Raw genomic sequence first — 24,181 nt, 5'->3', positions numbered from 1 at the left:
GTACTCCTATAGGGACAAACCCTACAGTACTCACCCTGAGTGGGGCCCTAAATCTAGTACTCCTATAGGAACAAACCCTACAGTACTCACCCTGAGTGGGGCCCTAAATCTAGTACTCCTATAGGAACAAACCCTACAGCACTCACCCTGAGTGGGGCCCTAAATTAAGTACTCCTATAGGGACAAACCCTACAGTACTCACCCTGAGTGGGGCCCTAAATTAAGTACTCCTATAGGGACAAACCCTACAGTACTCACCCTGAGTGGGGCCCTAAATTAAGTACTCCTATAGGGACAAACCCTACAGTACTCACCCTGAGTGGGACCCTAAATTAAGTACTCCTATAGGAACAAACCCTACAGTACCACCCTGAGTGGGGCCCTAAATTAAGTACTCCTATAGGGACAAATCCTACAGTACTCACCCTGAGTGGAGCCCTAAATCTTGTACTCCTATAGGGACAAACCCTTCAGTACCACCCTGAGTGGGGCCCTAAATTAAGTACTCCTATAGGGACAAACCCTACAGTACTCACCCTGAGTGGGGTCCTAAATCTAGTACTCCTATAGGGACAAACCCTACAGTACTCACCCTGAGTAGGGCCCTAAATTGAGTACCCCTATAGGAACAAACCCTACAGTACCACCCTGAGTGGGGCCCTAAATTAAGTACTCCTATAGGGACAAACCCTACAGTACCACCCTGAGTGGGGCCCTAAATCTAGTACTCCTATAGGAACAAACCCTACAGTACTCACCCTGAGTGGGGCCCTAAATCTAGTACTCCTATAGGGAACAAACCCTACAGTACTCACCCTGAGTGGGGCCCTAAATCTAGTACTCCTATAGGGACAAACCCTACAGTACTCACCATGAGTGGGGCCCTCAATCTAGTACTCCTACAGGAACAAACCCTACAGTACTCATCCTGAATGGGGCCCTAAATCTAGTACTCCTACAGGAACAAACTCTACAGTACTCACCCTGAGTGGGGCCCTAAATCTTGTACTCCTATAGGGACAAACCCTACAGTACTCACCCTGAGTGGGGCCCTAAATTAAGTACTCCTATAGGGACAAACCCTACAATACTCATCCTGAATGGGGCCCTAAATCTAGTACTCCTACAGGAACAAACTCTACAGTACTCACCCTGAGTGGGGCCCTAAATTAAGTACTCCTATAGGGACAAACCCTACAGTACTCACCCTGAGTGGGGCCCTAAATCTAGTACTCCTACAGGAACAAACTCTACAGTACTCACCCTGAGTGGGGCCCTAAATCTTGTACTCCTATAGGGACAAACCCTACAGTACTCACCCTGAGTGGGGCCCTAAATTAAGTACTCCTACAGGAACAAACTCTACAGTACTCACCTTGAGTGGGGCCCTAAATCTAGTACTCCTATAGGGACAAACCCTACAGTACTCATCCTGAATGGGGCCCTAAATCTAGTACTCCTACAGGAACAAACTCTACAGTACTCACCCTGAGTGGGGCCCTAAATTAAGTACTCCTATAGGGACAAACCCTACAGTACTCACCCTGAGTGGGGCCCTAAATTAAGTACTCCTATAGGAACAAACCCTATAGTACTCACCCTGAGTAGGGCCCTAAATTAAGTACTCCTATAGGGACAAACCCTACAGTACTCACCCTGAGTGGGGCCCTAAATCTTGTACTCCTATAGGGACAAACCCTACAGTACTCACCCTGAGTGGGGCCCTAAATTAAGTACTCCTATAGGAACAAACCCTACAGTACCACCCTGAGTGGGGCCCTAAATTAAGTACTCCTATAGGAACAAACCCTACAGTACTCACCCTGAGTGGGACCCTAAATTAAGTACTCCTATAGGAACAAACCCTACAGTACCACCCTGAGTGGGGCCCTAAATTAAGTACTCCTATAGGGACAAACCCTACAGTACTCACCCTGAGTAGGGCCCTAAATTGAGTACTCCTATAGGAACAAACCCTACAGTACCACCCTGAGTGGGGCCCTAAATTAAGTACTCCTATAGGGACAAACCCTACAGTACCACCCTGAGTGGGGCCCTAAATCTAGTACTCCTATAGGAACAAACCCTACAGTACTCACCCTGAGTGGGGCCCTAAATCTAGTACTCCTATAGGGACAAACCCTACAGTACTCACCCTGAGTGGGGCCCTAAATCTAGTACTCCTATAGGGACAAACCCTACAATACTCACCCTGAGTGGGACCCTAAATTAAGTACTCCTATAGGAACAAACCCTACAGTACCACCCTGAGTGGGGCCCTAAATTAAGTACTCCTATAGGGACAAATCCTACAGTACTCACCCTGAGTGGAGCCCTAAATCTTGTACTCCTATAGGGACAAACCCTACAGTACCACCCTGAGTGGGGCCCTAAATTAAGTACTCCTATAGGAACAAACCCTACAGTACTCACCCTGAGTGGGGTCCTAAATCTAGTACTCCTATAGGGACAAACCCTACAGTACTCACCCTGAGTAGGGCCCTAAATTGAGTACTCCTATAGGAACAAACCCTACAGTACCACCCTGAGTGGGGCCCTAAATTAAGTACTCCTATAGGGACAAACCCTACAGTACCACCCTGAGTGGGGCCCTAAATCTAGTACTCCTATAGGAACAAACCCTACAGTACTCACCCTGAGTGGGGCCCTAAATCTAGTACTCCTATAGGGACAAACCCTACAGTACTCACCCTGAGTGGGGCCCTAAATCTAGTACTCCTATAGGGACAAACCCTACAGTACTCACCATGAGTGGGGCCCTCAATCTAGTACTCCTACAGGAACAAACCCTACAGTACTCATCCTGAATGGGGCCCTAAACCTAGTACTCCTACAGGAACAAACTCTACAGTACTCACCCTGAGTGGGGCCCTAAATCTTGTACTCCTATAGGGACAAACCCTACAGTACTCACCCTGAGTGGGGCCCTAAATTAAGTACTCCTATAGGGACAAACCCTACAATACTCATCCTGAATGGGGCCCTAAATCTAGTACTCCTACAGGAACAAACTCTACAGTACTCACCCTGAGTGGGGCCCTAAATTAAGTACTCCTATAGGGACAAACCCTACAGTACTCACCCTGAGTGGGGCCCTAAATCTAGTACTCCTACAGGAACAAACTCTACAGTACTCACCCTGAGTGGGGCCCTAAATCTTGTACCCATATAGGGACAAACCCTACAGTACTCACCCTGAGTGGGGCCCTAAATTAAGTACTCCTACAGGAACAAACTCTACAGTACTCACCTTGAGTGGGGCCCTAAATCTAGTACTCCTATAGGGACAAACCCTACAGTACTCATCCTGAATGGGGCCCTAAATCTAGTACTCCTACAGGAACAAACTCTACAGTACTCACCCTGAGTGGGGCCCTAAATTAAGTACTCCTATAGGGACAAACCCTACAGTACTCACCCTGAGTGGGGCCCTAAATTAAGTACTCCTATAGGAACAAACCCTATAGTACTCACCCTGAGTAGGGCCCTAAATTAAGTACTCCTATAGGAACAAACCCTACAGTACTCACCCTGAGTGGGGCCCTAAATCTTGTACTCCTATAGGGACAAACCCTACAGTACTCACCCTGAGTGGGGCCCTAAATTAAGTACTCCTATAGGAACAAACCCTACAGTACCACCCTGAGTGGGGCCCTAAATTAAGTACTCCTATAGGGACAAACCCTACAGTACTCACCCTGAGTGGGACCCTAAATTAAGTACTCCTATAGGAACAAACCCTACAGTACCACCCTGAGTGGGGCCCTAAATTAAGTACTCCTATAGGGACAAATCCTACAGTACTCACCCTGAGTGGAGCCCTAAATCTTGTACTCCTATAGGGACAAACCCTACAGTACCACCCTGAGTGGGGCCCTAAATTAAGTACTCCTATAGGGACAAACCCTACAGTACTCACCCTGAGTGGGGTCCTAAATCTAGTACTCCTATAGGGACAAACCCTACAGTACTCACCCTGAGTAGGGCCCTAAATTGAGTACTCCTATAGGAACAAACCCTACAGTACCACCCTGAGTGGGGCCCTTAATTAAGTACTCCTATAGGGACAAACCCTACAGTACCACACTGAGTGGGGCCCTAAATCTAGTACTCCTATAGGAACAAACTCTACAGTACTCATCCTGAATGGGGTCCTAAATCTAGTACTCCTATAGGGACAAACCCTACAGTACCACCCTGAGTGGGGCCCTAAATCTAGTACTCCTATAGGAACAAACTCTACAGTACTCACCCTGAGTGGGGCCCTAAATCTAGTACTCCTATAGGAACAAACCCGACAGTACTCACCCTGAGTAGGGCCCTAAATTAAGTACTCCTATAGGAACAAACCCTACAGTACCACCATGAGTGGGGCCCTAAATCTAGTACTCCTATAGGGACAAACCCTACAGTACTCACCCTGAGTGGGGCCCTAAATCTTGTACTCCTATAGGGACAAACCCTACAGTACTCAGCCTGAGTGGGGCCTTAAATCTAGTACTCCTATAGGGACAAACCCTACAGTACTCACCCTGAGTGGGGCCCTAAATCTAGCACTCCTATAGGGACAAACCCTACAGTACTCACCCTGAGTAGGGCGCTAAATTAAGTACTCCTATAGGGACAAACCCTACAGTACTCACCTTGAGTGGGGCCCTAAATCTAGTACTCCTATAGGGACAAACCCTACAGTACTCACCCTTAGTGGGGCCCTAAATCTAGTACTCCTACAGGGACAAACCCTACAGTACTCAGCCTGAGTGGGGCCCTAAATCTAGTACTCCTATATGGACAAACCCTACAGTACTCACCCTGAGTGGGGCCCTAAATCTAGCAGTCTATATGTAATCCTCTGATAGAGAAAACATTTAAATATATCTTAGAGTATACTTGCCCAGAGTGTCGGTATGTTCTGATTGCATGTGATGAATCTGTTGATTTTCCAGCCCAAGCGTAAATCTGCGACAGGTAGAAATAGACCTGTGGACAAGTGTTGGAGATCTTCTCTAAGTTTTCTATACAGGACTGTAGCCAGGACTGGACATCATCTAAACAACAAGAGGCACAGAGGGTCTGTATTACTCGCCTGGTGACACTGGCAATATACTGGATACACTTCTATCATATTGCTATATTCATCCTGCTAAATCATGACTGTAGTTGTAGATTTTGTTATACTTTAATCAATTTTATGTTTCCTATTTCATTATTGCATTAGTCAGTTATTTTTCAACTATTGATTTAAATATGTTAAATTACAGTTGACAGCACTGTTGCTTACAACGGCATAAACTATCTTTGGAAGTAATATACAGATATAACAAACCTCTAGGGACCAACAAAATCACTTTGTTTTAAGCATGACGTCACCGTACCCCATTTGGTACAAATTTGACATATTTTTTGCGATATTTTTAATATGCATTCCTTGTGATTCAATGTGATTCAGTTTCTGACAAGGACTGCCTCTGGGGTGTACGTCCACAATAAAAAAAATTATCGTCGTAACTGCAAGCTAAAAATAGACCGGTTTTATTCCTCACTACGTCACTTCCGGTTTTGATACAGCGAGCGGACCCCTTTTGGTACACGGGACGTTTTGCTTTGAGATTCTCGATTTATATGCTGAAATTTTAATTTATGCACTTTGATGGAAAGGTATGGTATTCATTCATCATTCTGTGTGACTGTCTTTGATATTTACCGACGATTATTAAAAAAGTATCGCCATTAAAAACACTACCTAATCTGGCAAGTCATTTCCCGTATTTTTCAGTGAAATTGAAAGACGGTTTGGTGTTACAATTGAAATATGAGAAATATCCACTACACTTCTTCATATAAACTGATTTAAAACAGAACATACCTCTTTCAGAATATTCTGCAATCTATAATCCCGGTAAATACCAATTTTCAAAACTTTTTAAAATATGTTATCAAAACGAAACAAGCACCTGCTCATTTGCATATAAAATTTGAAATAACATGCCTAAACAGTCCATATTATAACTAGGCCTATACTATAGATCTATCCAGTATCCATTCTCCAAATGAAGCATTAGAAACAACACAAATAGAACATAATTATAAGATATGGTATCTTGTTTTATAAGATTTTATTAATTGTACCATGTAGTGTACATTACATATTGTGAAAAAGAGCTTGTTCAGAACTGTTTGTATGTAAAATGTATATACATGTAACCTTATAATGTGCATGTATTTAATTTGATAAGACTTCATTTAACGTTAGGCCTCAATACCCAGCTAATGCATAATAGTACATACTTGTTGAAAATCTTGTTATGCAACTATATTTTGAGGTTGAGGTCTTGATTATAAATGTTATTTATATGAAAAAATAAACAAAATCATAGATAGATACATGTAGGTATATTGGGTAATTAAAAATGTTTTTATGTATTATGTATGTATGATATTTAAAAATAATTTTATAAATTACATTACAAAATGAATTTATATACTCTTCTGTTTTAATTTTTTACAACTCAATTTTGTTATAATCTTCCAGTTTTTATTTTAAAAGGTTTGCATTACAAAACATTACATATTTAAATTTTCCTATATCAATTTAATAAGAGGATTCAAATACATGTGATTCATGTATAATTATTTTACAGCATATATAGATATTTTAATGGTAAAACAAATACCATTTTATTCAATTACTGGGTATACATGTATAAATCACTGGGTATATAAGTCACCAATGACTAGATATCCTTCCTTCTGTTAACTTATTACATGTAATTATTCAGCTACATGTAAATCATTTTTACCTGGGAGTTTATCTGTAAAATGGTAAAATTGGGAATGATATATCCTGTCCATTTTTACTGGAAGACCACAAATACAAGGTTAAGAAAAGTCCTCATAATGGTCATGTGACTCATGGTTGTATTTTTACCTGTACATAGTGCATTTTGTTCCCTATAGAACAATGATACCCTATAATCCAGCCATGATAGGATATTGTTAAGATCAATAGCTCTGTACCTGGTATAATTTTTCATGTCTAATTTTCAATTTTGTTTATGTTGCAGGCATGGAAAACCCTAGAATATAGGAGGAATTTCTTGAGGCTACACATAACTTTTCTATATGTCAAAACCAGACAGTATTAAATGCATGGAAACCATAATATCTCTTTCTTTTATTTCCTGAGTTCATCATCTGTTACAAAATTTCTTTTTTTCATTTGAAAATTGCAGCTTTCAGCATTTAATGTTGGAACATATTACCATATACAAACCTATATGAAGACGTGAATGTCTCAGAAAATGGTTTTACTGTAAAATTAAGTTTAATTTTTAAGAAAAAAAGATCTAGTTTATAACTGGAGTTGCCCTTATGCTTGTTAATTTTCAGTAAATACATTACAGCACTCATAAATATATCAATTTGTTCTTTCTTTAAAGTTATAATACTGGGAATCACAAGATAGAGTATGCATGGTCATAGTATAGGTACAGTCAATATATACCTGGTACATGTACAGTTATACTTGTAGGTACTAGGTAATACATGCAGGTACACTGTATAATTGCATATTAAGTTGATTAGTGGATAAAAAATGGATGCAATAGGGCCTAATGAGGTTGTACAGGTTCATTTAATCACAACAATACTGAACACACAATTTTAAAGATTCATACAATTTCTTCTTACAGATGAAAATAAATGTATCCACATTTGTTCAATTCAGGATCACTTGGAATATGAATTATCTATACATGTGTGTGTATACATGGCCTCACATTGACAAATTGATATTAGTTTTGATGCTATGCACTGGCCATATTTTGGTTGGTATATCAATATTGATTCCTAAACACAGTTTTCAGAATTGCAGAATTTGTCATACCTGTTTAAGAATTATATATATATATATATTATATTTTATAACATTGTAACTTTAAATCAAGAATACAACAACCCTTTTAATGTAAATAGAAAAGATGGAGAGAGAGAATAAATGAAATATTTGTGAGCAATGTCTTCTATATAATGAAAGATCTAGGATGTACATGTAAGTTCCCATGGTGATTCTCAACACTGATCCAGTTTATTGCTGTTTTTGTGTAATGAACTCTATTAACTATGAAATAGTATTTGCCTGCAAATCTTGATTAAGTCATTTTATGATTTTGAGGAACCATTTTAAAAAAAATCCACTGAGCTAGGCCTACTGCTTACATGTATTTGTATGTCATTGTCTTTGGGAAATGTCACTGGTCTGTTGTTTGATTATCTCATTTGATTTAAGACAAAAGTACATTCATATGGTGTACATACGGTGGCTGATTTGTGCCATTTCGTCTTTTTGCCCTGAAAAGACGAGAATTAAGAAACCTTAATTTTCGTCTTTTCTTCTTTTCGCCCCGAAAAGACGAAATTTAACAAATTTAAATTTCGTCTTTTCGCGGCGAAAAGACGAAAAGTCAAACACGAAAAGACGAAAGTGATACACGCTAATTAGCGACTTTGATTCTCGTCTTTTCGCCTTCAAAATTCTCGTCTTTTCGTCTTTTCGCCCCGAAAAGACGAAAATTAACAAACCTTAATTTTCGTCTTTTCGTCTTTTCGCCTTCCGGTCCGGTGTGGAAGTCGTTTTGAAATCTTTTTATCTTAATATTAACTTAATTGTTCAATATGGAAGCATAAAAGTAGTTTATGATAACAATCGATTAATTAAATTGATAGTATTACAAGTATTGTCATCAATAACTAAGATTAGAAGTTTTAAAACAGAAGTCAACATGTTTGTTTACAGCAGTTACGTAGATTTCTCACACGTGGCATATGCCACGTGCCACTAACAGATTCAGCATTCCGCAAATCCTTTAGCGTGATTGATACATTTTTTAAAATTCATTAATATCTTATTTTTTGTGTTCTAATCGCCCTCTTTAGCAATTACGCTTATCAAAACATTGCCGTGTATATGTTAGGACCATAATGAACTTAAGATGCTAAACATAGCACTTACAGGAGTTGCCTCCCCTACACAACTTGAAAAAAAAAAGTTGACGGCGGGTAATTTTTGAAAGCGTTTGAACCACGGATAAACTTGTTAACAAAATAATTGATGAAAGACAACTCGTGAAGACTTTGAGTTTAAAGGAAGGACTTGTACCAAGAAATTTCTCAAATACAGTTAATTATAACAGTCAATCAGTAGGTACAATGTACTGTGTATTATTTGAAAAGACATTTTGGCTACTTACATGACATGGTCTTCATCATAATTGTACATTAGAAATTACATTATAATCTCCGTCGTATATGATAGAAGACAAAGTATATCTGTAATTTGTATTTTTTCCGCGGCGAAAAGACGAAAAGACGAAAATTAAGGTTTGTTAATTTTCGTCTTTTCGGGGCGAAAAGACGAAAAGACGAAATTTAAGGTTTGTAATTTTCGTCTTTTCGGGGCGAAAAGACGAAAAGACGTAAAGACGAGATTTTTGAAGGCGAAAAGACGAAAATTAAATGCGCTCATTAGCGTGCTTCACTTTCGTCTTTTCGTGTTTGACTTTTGCGTCTTTTCGTCTTTTCGCCACGAAAAGACGAAATTTAAATTTGTTAATTTTTGTCTTTTAAAGGCGAAAAGACGAGAATTAAGATATTTAATTTTCGTCTTTTCGGGGAGAAAAGACGAAAAGACGAAATGGCATAAATCAGCCACCATATGTACATGTAGGTTATCTTACGATCTTAGTGATTAATAAACAAAAAAGTAATAACTAGTGTTTCCCACAGCCCCGATTAGCATGGCGCCGCGCCGTGCCCTTTTTACCTGACGCCATGCCCCTATAACCTAACACCCTGTCCTGTTTGTCCCCAGTACACTTTACTAAACTACCAAAATACCAGGCAGTGGCTCGATAATTAAGTAAACAAAAGAGGTGTGACCACTCCCTGACCCCCTGACCAACACCCCGATGGCCCTAATTAGCAGCCTTGGGCTATTTCCACCTTGGCTTGTGGTGTCACTTTCAGGTCTGTGTATTACGTAAGCTGAAGTCAAGCAGTCGATCGGCAGCCTAGAAAACAATCAGCTGACCTTTCAATAAGTTTTATGACTACAGATAGTGAGCATTACTTCAAAAACAAATACTGCTTACAACTGTAAATGATTTACTCACGTTTTTAATGTTTAATAGGCCTATCTATATCTAATGGATGTCACAAGCTTTGCAATCGTAATGGCCGCCATTTTGGGTGTATTGTAAAAGTAGATCCGGAGGTATTGAATTTCAAGATTTTTACTAATATTCACGTTTTTAAAAATGAAAACGGTATTATTTTTTTAGAATTTCAATGTGAATTTATTTTTAGAAAAGATATTGCAATAATAATAAAATTATTAATAGCAAAGTAATTAAAATAAATCAAATTAAAAAATAAACAAACTTTTTTCTCTATCAGATTAAATAAAAATATTTTGAATACTACTCTACAATTATCTGTATTTTCTTATTTAGTGCTTGCAAATTTAGAACATTATTTTAATTAATTATCCATTATTATGAAACATGTTATCTTATTCATTTCAATACAGTATTTTTAATACTTCAATAAAGATATTTATTAAAATAAAGGTAATTGGATTGAAATAAAGGTAATTGGATTGAAATAAAGGTAATTGGATTGAAATAAAGGAATACATTTAGCATTTTTCCCATTCTTTTAATCAATATAAATGAAATTTAGATCTTTCTTGTGAATCAATTATAGTCATGATCATATGATCGGCAGATTACAATTTCCAAAATCATTTTGTTCACTCAGAATAATTAAATAGATGTCCTAATATTACTTAGCAACTCAGAGAGTTTAAATCATATTAAGTTGAACCAGAATTAAATAAACAACAAGACAATTTTAAAGATTTTCCCTTGTATTGGAAGTCGTCGATATAACCTTTGTGCCCCTCTGATGGTTATTTATCGTGGTCAAAGTGCCCTTTTCAAAACCCAGCACCATGCCCTTTTTTTTCCTGTGGGAAACACTAATAACTGACACCAACACATAATATACATCTTTGCTACAAATCGGGATCATTAAACCCCAAACCGAGCACCTGGCCTGGTAGATCGTTTTAGTCAGCAACGTTGAGGCATGCGCATTGATAGTAAAAACAAAAATGGCGAAGCGGGATGTTTGAATTGCGGTGTTATACTCAGAAAAGTGGCGTATCTGCGCTAATAAAAGAGGTATCGTTATGAAATGAGATCCGAAGAATTTTAGTGATATAGAGATTCATTTAATGCGTTTACTTTAGATGAAAACGGATAACAATGTAGCATAAAATAGCCATCGAATAGCTCTACGCCACGCACTGCTAACATTTACGGCCCTTTCGCCCATTTCGATGTAGGCGTATACGAATATTATCTAGACGATCGAAGTCAAATTTGAGCTTAAATTGTCATTTTATACTTGTACTTTCATGTCACAATAGTATAAATAACAAAACACAGTAACTAGGATTTTAGATGGGGAAACCCGAATTTTGTACCAAAAGGGGTCGTGTACCAAATGGGGTATGGTCACGTTAGTTCATTATAAAAATATCACAAATATATTATAGGAGCCTTGCCAGGGAATGAAAATTACCATAAACATGTTTTACTGTATAACTAATAAACCAGTGAAAACAGCTTAAACTAGCTGAGCATTAAAAAAAAATCCATTAGCTATTTTAGTAACACAGCAATAACCTATCAGTAGTATTATCTCTTCCACATATCAAACAAATAGCCAATCAGAAGAGTCGGTACATACTTCTTCCAATCCCAGCATGGAAACACAGCAAAGAGTCTGCAGCATACATCCCAGGGTGGGGAGACTTTAATTGCTCTCTTCCAGCAAAATGGATCGCCAAATTCCACGACTCAACTGCCTTCTGGGCTTTGTGTGGAGTCATTGGCCTATATGGTACAATCATGACAATGAGCACCACGTATGGTTTTACATTTAACAAGAGGCCCATGGGCCTTAGCGGTTACCTGAGTTCGGATACAGGATGAAACAAAGACACAAAATCACTATATATTGGCCCATCAGGCCCTTGAAACCAGTCAGTAATTTTATAACGGACTTTTCAATCTATGAAGAGTATCTGGTTCCATCAAATCTGTGAATTCAGAAGATTTTTTTTTTCTTATTTTAGTCATTTTGACCCCTTTTGGCCCCGCCCATCTACCCCTGAAGGTTAGCCAGGACCAATATGGATATGATGCTAAAATGCTATCACAGGGTAATAATTCTAACCAAGTTTGACCTATTGAAAATTAAGCAATTAATGCTCATAAATGTGTTTTTCCAATATCAATTAAAATAGATTTGACCCCTAATCAAAGGAAAGTCTGAGATGTCAGGGCCATGAAATTCACAATTTTTGTAAAGGGCCTTAAAAAGACCTTCGAATCTATGAAGAGTATTTGGTTCCATCAAATTTGTAAATTCAGAAGGAGACTTTTGAAATTTTAGCCATTTTAACCAATTTTGGCCCCAACCTCTGGCCCCTGGGGGTCGGCCAGGACCAATATGGATATGATGTTAAAATACTATCTCAGGCTAATAATTCTAACAAAGTTTGACTCATTTCCTATTACACATGACCAAATAATGCTCAAAAATGTTTTTTCCCTATATAAACTATAGTAAACTTGACCCTCCTCCCCAGTGGGAAATGTGAGACTCCAGGGTCATATAATTCACAATTTTTGTAAAGGACCTCAAGACCTTTCAATCTATGAAGAGTATTTGATTCTGCCATTTCTGGAATTTCAGAAGAAGATTTTTGAAGTTTTAGCCTTTAGACCCCTTTTGGCCGCACCCCTCAGGCCCCTGGGGGTCAGTCGTGGAAAAATTGTTAATAGGATTCAACGGCCATCTCATACTGATAATTCTGACAACATTTGACTTATTTCCTATTACAAATGACCAAATAATGCTCAAAAATGTCTTTTCCCTATATAAACTAAAGTAAACTTGAAAACTATAGTAAACTTGACCCCCTCCCTAGGAGGGAATGTGAGACCCCAGGGTCATATAATTCACAATTTTTGTAAAGGACCTTAAGACCTTTTAATTTATGAAGAGTATTTGATTCTACCATTTCTGGAATTTTTGAAGTTTTAGCCTATTTGACCCCTTTTGTCCCCACCCCTCAGTCCATGGGGGTCAGTCGTGGAAAAATTGTTAATAGTTAAGGGCCCTGGGAGGCTGGGACCATATAATTCACAATTTTGGTTGACCTTTGGCTATGGAAGGTTTCTGCAAAATTTCAACAAATTTGGTTCAGTAGTTTTGGAGAAGAAGTCAAAAAAGTAAATTGTTTATCGCCATACGACGGACGAGGCACGACGACGGACAAATGGCGATTAGAATAGGTCACTTGAGACTTCGTCTCAGGTGACCTAAAAAGTCCTCCCCGAGAACTTGCTAGCCAGCCATATTAGAAACCGATGCCAAGAGCAGATAACTCTAAGTGCCTTAGGAGCAGCTAGTTCAAGTTATATTCAACCAAAATACAATTTAACAAGAGGCCCATGGGCCTTAACGGTCATCTGACTCATGGCACAAAACAACAAAGTCACAGTATAAAGTATTGGTTAACGATTAATATATACAATACAAGAAACTCCTTAGTTGAATATGTAAGTTTCTGAAAAAGGTAAATGTCATTTGTTGAACAAACTTGGTAGCCCTTCATCCAAATATGGTCGAAACCCATTCAAGGATTAATATAAGGAGGAGTCAGATTTTAAAGCCAAATTTCAGTAAAGCTCCCATTTTGGACCTCAGTCATACTATCCCCATGGGTCTTACCTCGGTCCTTTATAAAATATGATTGTCCTTACCTAAAGTTCAGTCTTTTGAATCAATTAAAACCACTATAGACCAATTTTCATTGAGATCGGAGACTGAAACCTTAAAACAGGAAGTGGGCCAGCGAGCATCTTGGAATACAAAATCTTTACGAAAATGTTTGCATGTTGTTCGGCATCAATTAAAATCCCTATAGACCAATCTTCATTGAGATCGGAGACTGAAACCTTAAAACAGGAAGTGGGTCAGCGGCCATCTTTGAATACCAAAATCTTTACGAAAATATATGCATGTTGTTCGGCATCAATTAAAACCCGAAATACCAATTTTCATTGAGATCGGAGACTGAAACCTTAAAACAGGAAGTGGGCCAGCTAAAATTAAGAAAATTTGCCCTTTTGGGGCCCCACCCCTCAGTTCCTAGGGTTCGGACCAGACTAATTTATATAAAATATAATTGTGTTTCCCCAATGATGTTCCACACCAAATATGGGTCAGATGACCTAATAAATAAATTTTCACATCTTTATGTCTTTGTTGAAAAGTTAAAGATGCTCCACCACTGATAAATGGTACTTTTTTCCTCTATCAATATCATAAGCAGACAAATTAGTATTTTTCTTCAGTTACAAAAGTTACTTACTTTACACCATTACCACCATTGAAAAGTTTGAGAATCTAATACTAATAAATTATTTTGTATTACTTATTGTGTTAATTAGAAATATATAAACAGTTAATTAAATACCAATTATTGTCCAAATGTTGAGTATTGTTTATGCTCTGTCGGTGGTGAAGCATCTTTTAAGATGATTTTGTTAAAAATATAGCAATTTTTATAAAATGAAAACTGATAATTTGTCAACAATCATTTGAACTTAACTTTATGATTGTTTCAAACACCAATATTTTAAAACTGTTATTGCTTTTTAATTAATAAAGCTAAAACACCAGAATAACCAATAAGGTACCCTTGATCATAGGCATCTGCACACAGTGCTCGTGTCTGCTGCTCCACTTCTCTAAGTATATTGTCCACTCTGTTTTTTGATTTTGCAAGAACTGCATCCTCTGCACCTCTGTAGAAGGCAATGGCGGTGTCTGGTTCGTCAAAGTGTGAGTACATCCTTCCAACCTCATATAAATACCGTGCCTTCATTCTAACTGAAAGACAGAGAAATAAAATTAATTTTCAGCTATGAGATTTTTTAAATTCATGCATGGTTGCCATTAAAATATACTTATAGTGAAAAATAAATCTAAGAATATGGACATTTCAATGTTTATAATAAATTTGTTTAACCATAAAAAGTGGATAGTACAAACTGGTCACACCAGAGATATTAACAAGAGGCCCAGATGGCCTGTATCGCTCACCTGTTGTTTTTTTATAGTTATTATCACAAAGACTCTTACAATTAGAATTTTTTTTAGCAAAATTGACCACACAATTTGTTTAATTTTGAATCCAAACCATCTAACGATGCTATAGATCTATATACCATACCACTATGAGTGCTATACAATACATACTTTCAGAGAGGAAGTAATTTATTTGAAAATATAGCCTTTTTGATCCTTTTTGCCACGTACCTCAGCCCCATCATTTGTACAATTTTGAACCCCACCCTATAAGGACCCTACCATTGCATTATTGAGTGTTATCCCATGCTTAAGATTCAGAGAAGTTGTTAATGGAAATAGCCAAATTGATCTCTTTTGGCCCCACCCATCAGGCCCCCGCAGGGACAGCCCCATCATTTGTACAATTTTGAATACCCTACCAATAAGGATGCTATCATTGCAATATGAGTGCTCTACCATGCTTAGTTTCAGAGAAGTCATTATATGGAAATAGCCAAATTGATCCCTTTTGGCCCCCACCCCTCAGTTCCCCAGGGCGTCAGCCCAACCATTTTGTACAATTTTAATTCAGTACCCCATAATGAAGCTATCAGTTAAATTTTGTTAAATTCTGACACCGGTTATAGAGAAGATGTTGATTGTTGACGGATGGACGACGGACGCCAGATGTCACGGTATCACATAAGCTCACCTTGGTCCTTCGGACCAGGTGAGCTAATAAATCTGAAATAACAACTGCAAATACAAGTACTTGTAATGTTACCTACATTTTTCTTTGGAGGCTAGGTCAGAGAAATGTTTGGGTGCTTTGGGAAGGAGACCTCGAGCCCAGAACGTGTATGGCAGCGCTTGAGGATAAAGCTCCTTAATGGTGCGAGGGAATCTGAATTGATATACATGTATATAAAGATAATGTATCTAATTTGATAGCATCTCTCAGATAAATTTTTTTCCTGTGACCTAAAATGAAGATATCCTGGTAGGGACCTTAGTGTTCGCTAGTGTATGCCCATAGTAGTCCAATAAAAAGTCTACATAGAAAGGGTAGAACCTTGGGGAACCTACAAACCATGTCTGTAAATAGGGGGCACCTTGTTATCCCGAGCTCAAAAAGGCAGGAATTAAACACTGCAAGAAACTTAGTATATTCAATGGCCCTTCTACTGACAATAGATAACAAACGGTACAGAACTTTTTAGAAATACATACCGGTATTGGTAGTGATAACATACCAAAACAAAAAAACCTTTCAAATAGTACCATCTTTGTAACAGTGGTGATGGCAAGCTAATATCTACAGTGTACCTTGTCTAAACTAGAAAACTGTTCCATACTGGTTAATTTGTGTGGTCCCAGCATATCTATTAATAAATCATAGTACCTAAAACCTGTATAATCCGGAACCTGTCTACTCTGAAAACTGGACTTATCTTGGTAATCTTACCCTACTTTACAAAATTAACTTGGGCAAATTGAACACAATGTTTTCACAACATGGAGAAATCAAAACAAAAACTATCTATTGGAATAAAATATCAGTTAATGTTAGAAATGTGGGATATTGCTGAATTCAATTGCAAATTTATAAACGGGATACCTGTATAATTTTGGTTTGGTATAATTAGTTTAAAGTCCTATTAACAGCCAGGGTCATTTAAGGACGTGTCAGGTTTGTTGGTGGAGGAAAGCCGGAGTACCCGGAGAAAAACCACCGACCAGTGGTCAGTACCTGACAACTGCCCCACATAGAATTCGAACTCGCGACCCAGAGGTGGAGGGCATGTGGTTATATGTCGGTACATCTTAACCACTCGGCCACCGCGGCCCTGTATAAACTGAACAATTTAACTGGTCCTTCTAACATCCGGTTTAGACAAGTTATACTGTATATATTTACATATTTATTCAATGGTGAAGAATGTTATGCAGAAATTTCGAGTTGAACTATGTGAACAAACCATTATTCAGAAACTTCTGGTTCAAATTACACTGCTTTAAGTGCTGAGTTATAATTAAGTAAATCACTTTAGCTGAACACTCACTTTTTTTCCAGCTCGGACCTTATCCGCAAGAGCATCCTTTCTGTGTCAGCCGATATCATATCCTCCTCTGATTGACAGCTGGATCTACGTTTTTTGTTCATTGATTTATGTGGTACTGTTGGAGGCAGCATAAAATCAATCAAATTTGCCATGGCTGCAATATATCAGAATGAAGTGGGTTTGTACCATTCCATAACTTCTCACAATACATCATAAAGACATGCGACCTATATATTGTATGTATCGGATGTTGATATGTCTGTATTGTATATCATTTTACGATAGTGAGAGCATATCATAGCATTTAAATACTGGTAGAAAAAAAACTTTCATAAATTTCAAATAAGATTATTCTTCAATTATGTTTGTTATACACGAAAGTCACTGACATATAAAGTTTGGAGTGGTGAGCTTTACTAAAGATGTATTCTCTTTCCCCAAAACAAATACGTCAGCCAATTTTGTTCAAAATCCGCTAAATTCTTTTATTCAATAAACACATACAGTTCCATTATACTAAAATTGAAAGGTCAATGACAGATACTGCCGTATATATGGATAGAGGAGTTTATAAATGGATGGAAGGGATATACCTTGTTGTCATATTTTGGCTTATTTGGCGTTTGGTACTTAAGTGCCAAAATTTGACACACCAAAATTATTAAGCATTTAATTATTTACCGGTACATTGTATATAAAGATCAATACATCTACACGCTATTTATCACTTATGTGAACATGTAGCCTCGGGTAAGTTACTCAATCATGATATGTAAACATACGTTACATTGTAAAGGTGTGTTCTGACAACATATGACAAAAGGACTGTTGAAACAAGTAAATCTTCACAGATATTTTTTAGAGTTTTGCGCAGATTACAAAATAACAAAATACAGGAAAACGCTAAAATTAAACACACCAAAATTTAACCACCCTCTTTTGATACAAAAATGCCAAAATTTCCCGACGCCAAAATATCCCAATGTATGTAACTTTTATCTTGTCATATTTTGGGTGATACCTGATAACTGAAATGTGTTGATCAGATGGTTTATTTCCTCCCAAACTTGTGACGTCCAGACCAATGTGTAGGGGAGATAACAAGTTGCTGAAATGTCTTTATAGAAATGCCCTACATCCATGTCTTTGAACAGCTCTTTGGAGTACATTTCTGAGCACCAAATATTTCGGTATGCAAGTTTTCGTTTCGATTTGCTAGAAAATGAGAGTTCCTTCTCAATTAACGGAATCATCTTTAATAGCCACGATAATTGAATCTTCTGTAAGCCTAGGCGTTTGTTTGAAAGTTTAAATATTGATTTGACTGCTCCAGGAATAAATGTTTTGACTTGTTTGCTTTGTGGTAATTTTCTTGATGCAAATATAGCAAGTTCTACAAGGGAAGGAACTTCTGTAAAAACAGACTTCGCTGAAGGCTGTGTCAACTTCTCGTTCAAATCAACAAAATCCACATCCAAATAGCTAGCATTACCAAATGCAAGTAGTGGGCCTTCCTCTTTTCCTTTCCTTTTCTTTTTCTGTTTTTTACTGCGTCCTTTTGAGTGCCTTGAACTGTTATCAGATTTTAATGTATACATTGATGTTTTCTTTTTCTCGTTAACAGGATCAATTTCAACCTGATCATCAGAGTTGTCCCCTGAAAAAGTTTCAAGAAAACATTCATCATGGTCTTCTTCAGCAGAGAAGTATTCACTTTCGTCTGATCCATCTTTGTCATTCCCTAAAACATGAGCCAATGGATCAAGACAGGGGAATTCAGATGAAGAGATAATGCATTCTTCAGTTTCATTGTTGATAGATGAAGATGAAGATTTCTTGGATCGTCTACGCTGTCTTCCTCCTTGGACCGGTACATGTGACTCAGCACAGCTAAATTCTTGAGACACCATACGAATGTAGGTCTTCTGCTGCTTATTAGATACTAGGAATTGTAAGTCTTTCAAATCTTCATTCCCTTCCATGTCTTCAAAGTATATAGGTTATTACTGAAACAAATTAAATAATCATCATCATCTTTGAGGGGAAAAATGCATTATTTTTTTCTAAACTTGACAAGAGGTCATTTGCATCCTGTGTCACTTGTTTACTGTAAATAAATTGTTGAAATGTTTAGCTATCTAAATATGTACACTTAAATGACAAGAATTCCACGGAAGTGGATGTGTCGCCTGCACAACAGTTTAAAACATCACAAAAAAATGGTTATTTACTGTTGAAAATATTGTTAATAACTTAGTGAAGTTATCATGTCCAGTAACTTGCAAATATTGACAGATTTTGACCAGTATCAAACCCATATGAAATCTCATTGATATAAAACAATATACATGAATAATTTGGTTGAAATTGGATAATAAATACAAAAGTTATTGAGCGGAAACCAAGAAATTGTCTGTTTTGAGGATTTTAAAGTCCCGTAACTCTCTAAAATATTAACAGATTTTGACCATGCAGAATCAAACATTCGAGATCTCATGTAAAGCAATAAACCATTGAAATTTGAGTTTTGACAATTTCAAAGTCCCGTAGCTCTTGCAAATATTTTGACGGGAACTGTTTTCCGGACGACACTGACAGTGATGCCTATATGTGTCGCCCTTGCGTTGCAGAGACGACACAAAAACAAGGTACTTTGCTTACAAACCCTTCATCATCATGATAATATTGACTGCTTTGTTACTCAAAAATTCATTAATAATCTGTTATACAGACACATGTACAGTATCTTACTGAAAAACAAATTATTTGAATACATAATAAGTTCATTCTGTGAACTTAATGAAGGTCGAGAAAAACCCTTGTGTTTGGGTATAGCTATTGTTGAAGCGTAAAAGGATATTACACTTGTGCCGATTCCAATGATTTTGCAGTTCACATGTTCTTTTTCAACAAAGCCTTTTTCTATCTAAAGGCTCTTTGTCCTTGCTCTCAACATTACAGGATTTCAAATTTTAGCCAATACCTAATTTACCTTCTCAGTTATCTGTTTCCTTTCCAAATGACATGAAAATGACTCTTCTGAAGAAAACGATAATGACAAAAAAGCCTATTAAAAATTAGCTCTGCTGTTGAAAAGATATCCTATAAGCCTAAACAGCTAAAGTTACTGCAGATAATTTCATAAAATGAAGGTCAAATATCAGCAAATAATACTCACTATAGTACAGAAATAACATTATCACTTTCATCTCTCCTTAGCTTTAAGATCGTTCTTAAGTAGCATTTGTCCGACAAAGCCAACAGGACCTGCCTGTGATGACTCCAGGCACCTGTCTGCAATAGGCCTAGCCGAGCATACCAAGCGGTTGTTGCACAACCGACCTGAAAGGCCGGCATATAGCACCATCTTAAACGGCGAAAGTATCTAAATCATAATTAAAGGGGCCACTTTTGCAAAAAATGTAAACATACGTGTGAAATCGTCAACTGTCAGCGGTTTTTTCCTTGCATTTATGCTAGCTCCTTCACGTTAGTCGGTTAACTACGGAAGTACATGTGTAAACAAAGTTGAAGCGTAGAGATGACACAGATCATACTGGGGTAATCCTAAAGTCAGGAATGCAATTATACCCAGAACAATATAGTTTAGTAAACCATTTGGTTTCTCAGTACATACATGTTTACATATTAACAACCAGGACTGATCAACAGTGCTGAACAATAAATCTGGTTTTCATCAACGAATAAATCAAAATGTCATATAAATACACAAACTTGACCTTTGATTAAGGCTACAATAGTCATTCAAGGTCTTATACCCGTTACACATAATATATAGGGAGGTGCCAAAATTATTTGTAATTATTATTTTTCCTTATATATTCTATGTATTTGTACTTGTTTTCTTTGATTTTTCCTGCTCTAATCTATTGACAGACTTCAACCTACTTTGGTGTACTTATAGAGAATTGTCTACACTTTCAGCTCTTGTCCTGTAGGCCTTATAATGTACTTTTTGAGAAAGCCATTTTTTATTACCAAGCAAAACTTTTTCATTGCCATTTTGGTAAGAACATAGAAGGAAATTACGTCATTAAGTTTAAGTGGTGCACAAAAATAATGATATTTTGAAAACGAAATCTTGGAAAATTATGCAAATATTATGACCTGAAAGTGTAGATTAAGAAAATTGAAAGAAAACAAGAGGCCCATGGGCCTTAACGGTCATCTGACTCATGGCACAAAACAACAAAGTCACAGTATAAAGTATTGGTTAACGATTAATATAAACAATACAAGGAACTCCTTAGTTGAATATGTAAGTTTCTGAAAAAGGTAAATGTCATTTGTTGAACAAACTTGGTAGCCCTTCATCCAAATATGGTCGAAACCCATTCAAGGATTAATATAAGGAGGAGTCAGATTTTAAAGCCATTTCAGCAAAGCTCCCATTTTGGACCTTGGTCATACTATCCCCATGGGTCTTACCTCGGTCCTTTATAAAATATGATTGTCCTTACCTAAAGTTCCCCCTTCTGAATCAATTAAAACCACTATAGACCAATTTTCATTGAGATCGGAGACTGAAACCTTAAAACAGGAAGTGGGCCAGCGGCCATCTTGGAATACCAAAATCTTTACGAAAATGTTTGCATGTTGTTCGGCATCAATTAAAACCCCTATAGACCTATTTTCATTGAGATCGGAGACTGAAACCTTAAAACAGGAAGTGGGCCAGCGACCATCTTGGAATACCAAAATCTTTATGAAAATGTTTGCATGTTGTTCAGCATCAATTAAAACCCTATAGACCAATTTTCATTGAGATCGGAGACTGAAACCTTAAAACAGGAAGTGGGCCAGCGGCCATCTTGGAATACCAAAATCTTTACGAAAATGTTTGCATGTTGTTCGGCATCAATTAAAACCCCTATAGACCAATTTTCATTGAGATCGGAGACTGAAACCTTAAAACAGGAAGTGGGCCAGCGGCCATCTTGGAATACCAAAATCTTTACGAAAATGTTTGCATGTTGTTCGGCATCAATTAAAACCCCTATACACCAATTTTTATTGAGATCGGAGACTGAAACCTTAAAACAGGAAGTGAGCCAGCTAAAATTAAGAAAATTTGCCCTTTTGGGGCCCCACCCCTCAGTTCCTAGGGTTCAGACCAGACTCATTTATATAAAATATAATTGTGTTTCCCCAATGATGCTTCACACCAAATATGGATAAAATTCATCCAAGGATGGAGGAGGAGTAGGACTTTAAAGCTAAAATTAACAAAATTTCCCCATTTGGGGCCCCACCCCTCAGCCCCTAGGGGTCAGACCAGGCTCATTTGTAATATGATTGTCCTTCCCCAATGATATTTCACAACAAATATGGATGAAATCCATCCAAGGATGAAGGAGGAGAAGGATTTTAAAGCTAAAATTAAGAAAATTTCCCCATTTGGAGCCCCACCTCTCAGCCCCTAGGGGTTGGACCAGGCTCATTTATATAAAATATGATTGTCCATCCCCAATGATGTTTCACATCAAATATGGATGGAAATCCATCCAAGGATGAAGGAGGAGTAGGATTTTAAAGCTAAAATTAAGAAAATTTGCCCATTTGGGGCCCCACCCCTCAGCCCCTAGGGGTTGGACCACGCTCATTTACATCAAATATGATTATCCTTCCCCAATAATGTTTTACACTAAATATAGATGAAATCCATCCAAGGATGAAGGAGGAGTAGGATTTTAAAGCTAAAATTAAGAAAATTTGCCCTTTGGGGGCCCCACCCCTCAGCCCCTAGGGGTTGGACCACGCTCATTTATATAAAATATGATTGTCCATCCCAAAAAATGTTTCACACCAAATATGGATGAAATCCATCCAAGGATGAAGGAGAAGTAGGATTTTAAAGCTAAAATTAAGAAAATTTGCCTTTTTGGGGCCCTACCCCTCAGCCCCTAGGGGTCGGACCAGGCTCATTTATATAAAATAAGATTGTCCATCCCAAATGATGTTTCACACCAAATATGGAGGAAATCCATCCAATGATGAAGTAGGAGTAGGTTTTTAAAGCTAAAATTAAGAAAATTTGCCCTTTTGAGGCCCCACCATTCAGCCCCTAGGGGTCGGACCAAGCTCATTTATATAAAATATGATTGTCCTTCATCAATAATGTTTCACACCAAATATGGATGAAATCCATCCAAGGATGAAGGAGGAGTAGGATTTTAAAGCTTAAAATAAGAAAAATTCGCCCTTTTGGGGCCCCACCCCTCAGCCCCTAGGGGTCACACCTATCTCAAATATATAAAATATGAATGTCCTTACCTAATGATGTTTCACACTAAATATGGATGAAATCCATCCAAGGATGAAGGAGGAGTAGGATTTTAAAGCTAAAATCAGAAAATTTGCCCTTTTGGGGCCCCAATCCTCAGCCCCTAGGGGTCGGACCAGGCTCATTTATATAAAATATGATTGTCCTTCCCCAATGATGTTTCAAACCAAATATGGATGAAATCCATCCAAGGATGAAGGAGGAGTAGGATTTTAAAGCTAAAATTAAGAAAATTTGCCCTTTTGTGGCCCCGCCCCTCTGACCCTAGGGGTCGGACCAGGCTCATTTATATAAAAAATGATTGTCCTTCATCAATAATGTTTCACACCAAATATGGATGAAATCCATCCAAGGATGAAGGAGGAGTAGGATTTTAAAGCTAAAATTAAGAAAATTTGCCCTTTGGGGGCCCCACCCCTCAGCCCCTAGGGGTTGGACCACGCTCATTTATATAAAATATGATTGTCCGTCCCAAATAATGTTTCACACCAAATATGGATGAAATCCATCCTAGGATGAAGGAGGAGTAGGATTTTAAAGCTAAAATAAGAAAATTTGCCCTTTTGGGGCCCTACCCCTCAGCCCC

The 24,181-nt window shown here is 37.7% G+C and overlaps 1 protein-coding gene and 1 long non-coding RNA gene across 3 annotated transcripts in view; one reads left to right on the top strand and one right to left on the bottom strand.

The window, feature by feature from the left end:
• The window catches only part of LOC138305751 (uncharacterized), an 86,794-nt gene extending 65,976 nt beyond the window's left edge, over nucleotides 1-20,818 (bottom strand). Inside the window, exons 1-7 of one of the 2 annotated variants that reach the window (XM_069246029.1) lie at nucleotides 20,724-20,818; nucleotides 18,313-19,297; nucleotides 17,292-17,445; nucleotides 16,017-16,132; nucleotides 14,856-15,048; nucleotides 11,833-11,978; nucleotides 4,916-5,069 (exon numbers count right to left, since the gene is read on the bottom strand). In XM_069246029.1, coding sequence (XP_069102130.1) covers nucleotides 4,916-5,069; nucleotides 11,833-11,978; nucleotides 14,856-15,048; nucleotides 16,017-16,132; nucleotides 17,292-17,445; nucleotides 18,313-19,273 — 1,724 coding nt within the window. In that variant the 5' untranslated portion in view covers nucleotides 19,274-19,297; nucleotides 20,724-20,818. Of the gene's footprint in view, nucleotides 1-4,915; nucleotides 5,070-11,832; nucleotides 11,979-14,855; nucleotides 15,049-16,016; nucleotides 16,133-17,291; nucleotides 17,446-18,312; nucleotides 19,298-20,469; nucleotides 20,696-20,723 lie in introns of those variants that run through there. The other variant, XM_069246034.1, reaches the window with a different exon arrangement.
• Nucleotides 5,391-7,183, top strand: LOC138305809 (uncharacterized). Its single transcript, XR_011205724.1, has 2 exons — nucleotides 5,391-5,679; nucleotides 7,086-7,183. It is a non-coding gene; the product is annotated as an uncharacterized lncRNA (long non-coding RNA).
• Nucleotides 20,819-24,181: the final 3,363 nt, after the last annotated feature.

This window comes from Argopecten irradians, chromosome 1, assembly GCF_041381155.1.
Source record: "Argopecten irradians isolate NY chromosome 1, Ai_NY, whole genome shotgun sequence".
In the NCBI taxonomy this organism is placed as follows: domain Eukaryota; kingdom Metazoa; phylum Mollusca; class Bivalvia; order Pectinida; family Pectinidae; genus Argopecten; species Argopecten irradians.
Note: the sequence above shows the minus strand (reverse complement) of the source record. Positions and strands in the feature narration are given on the sequence as shown.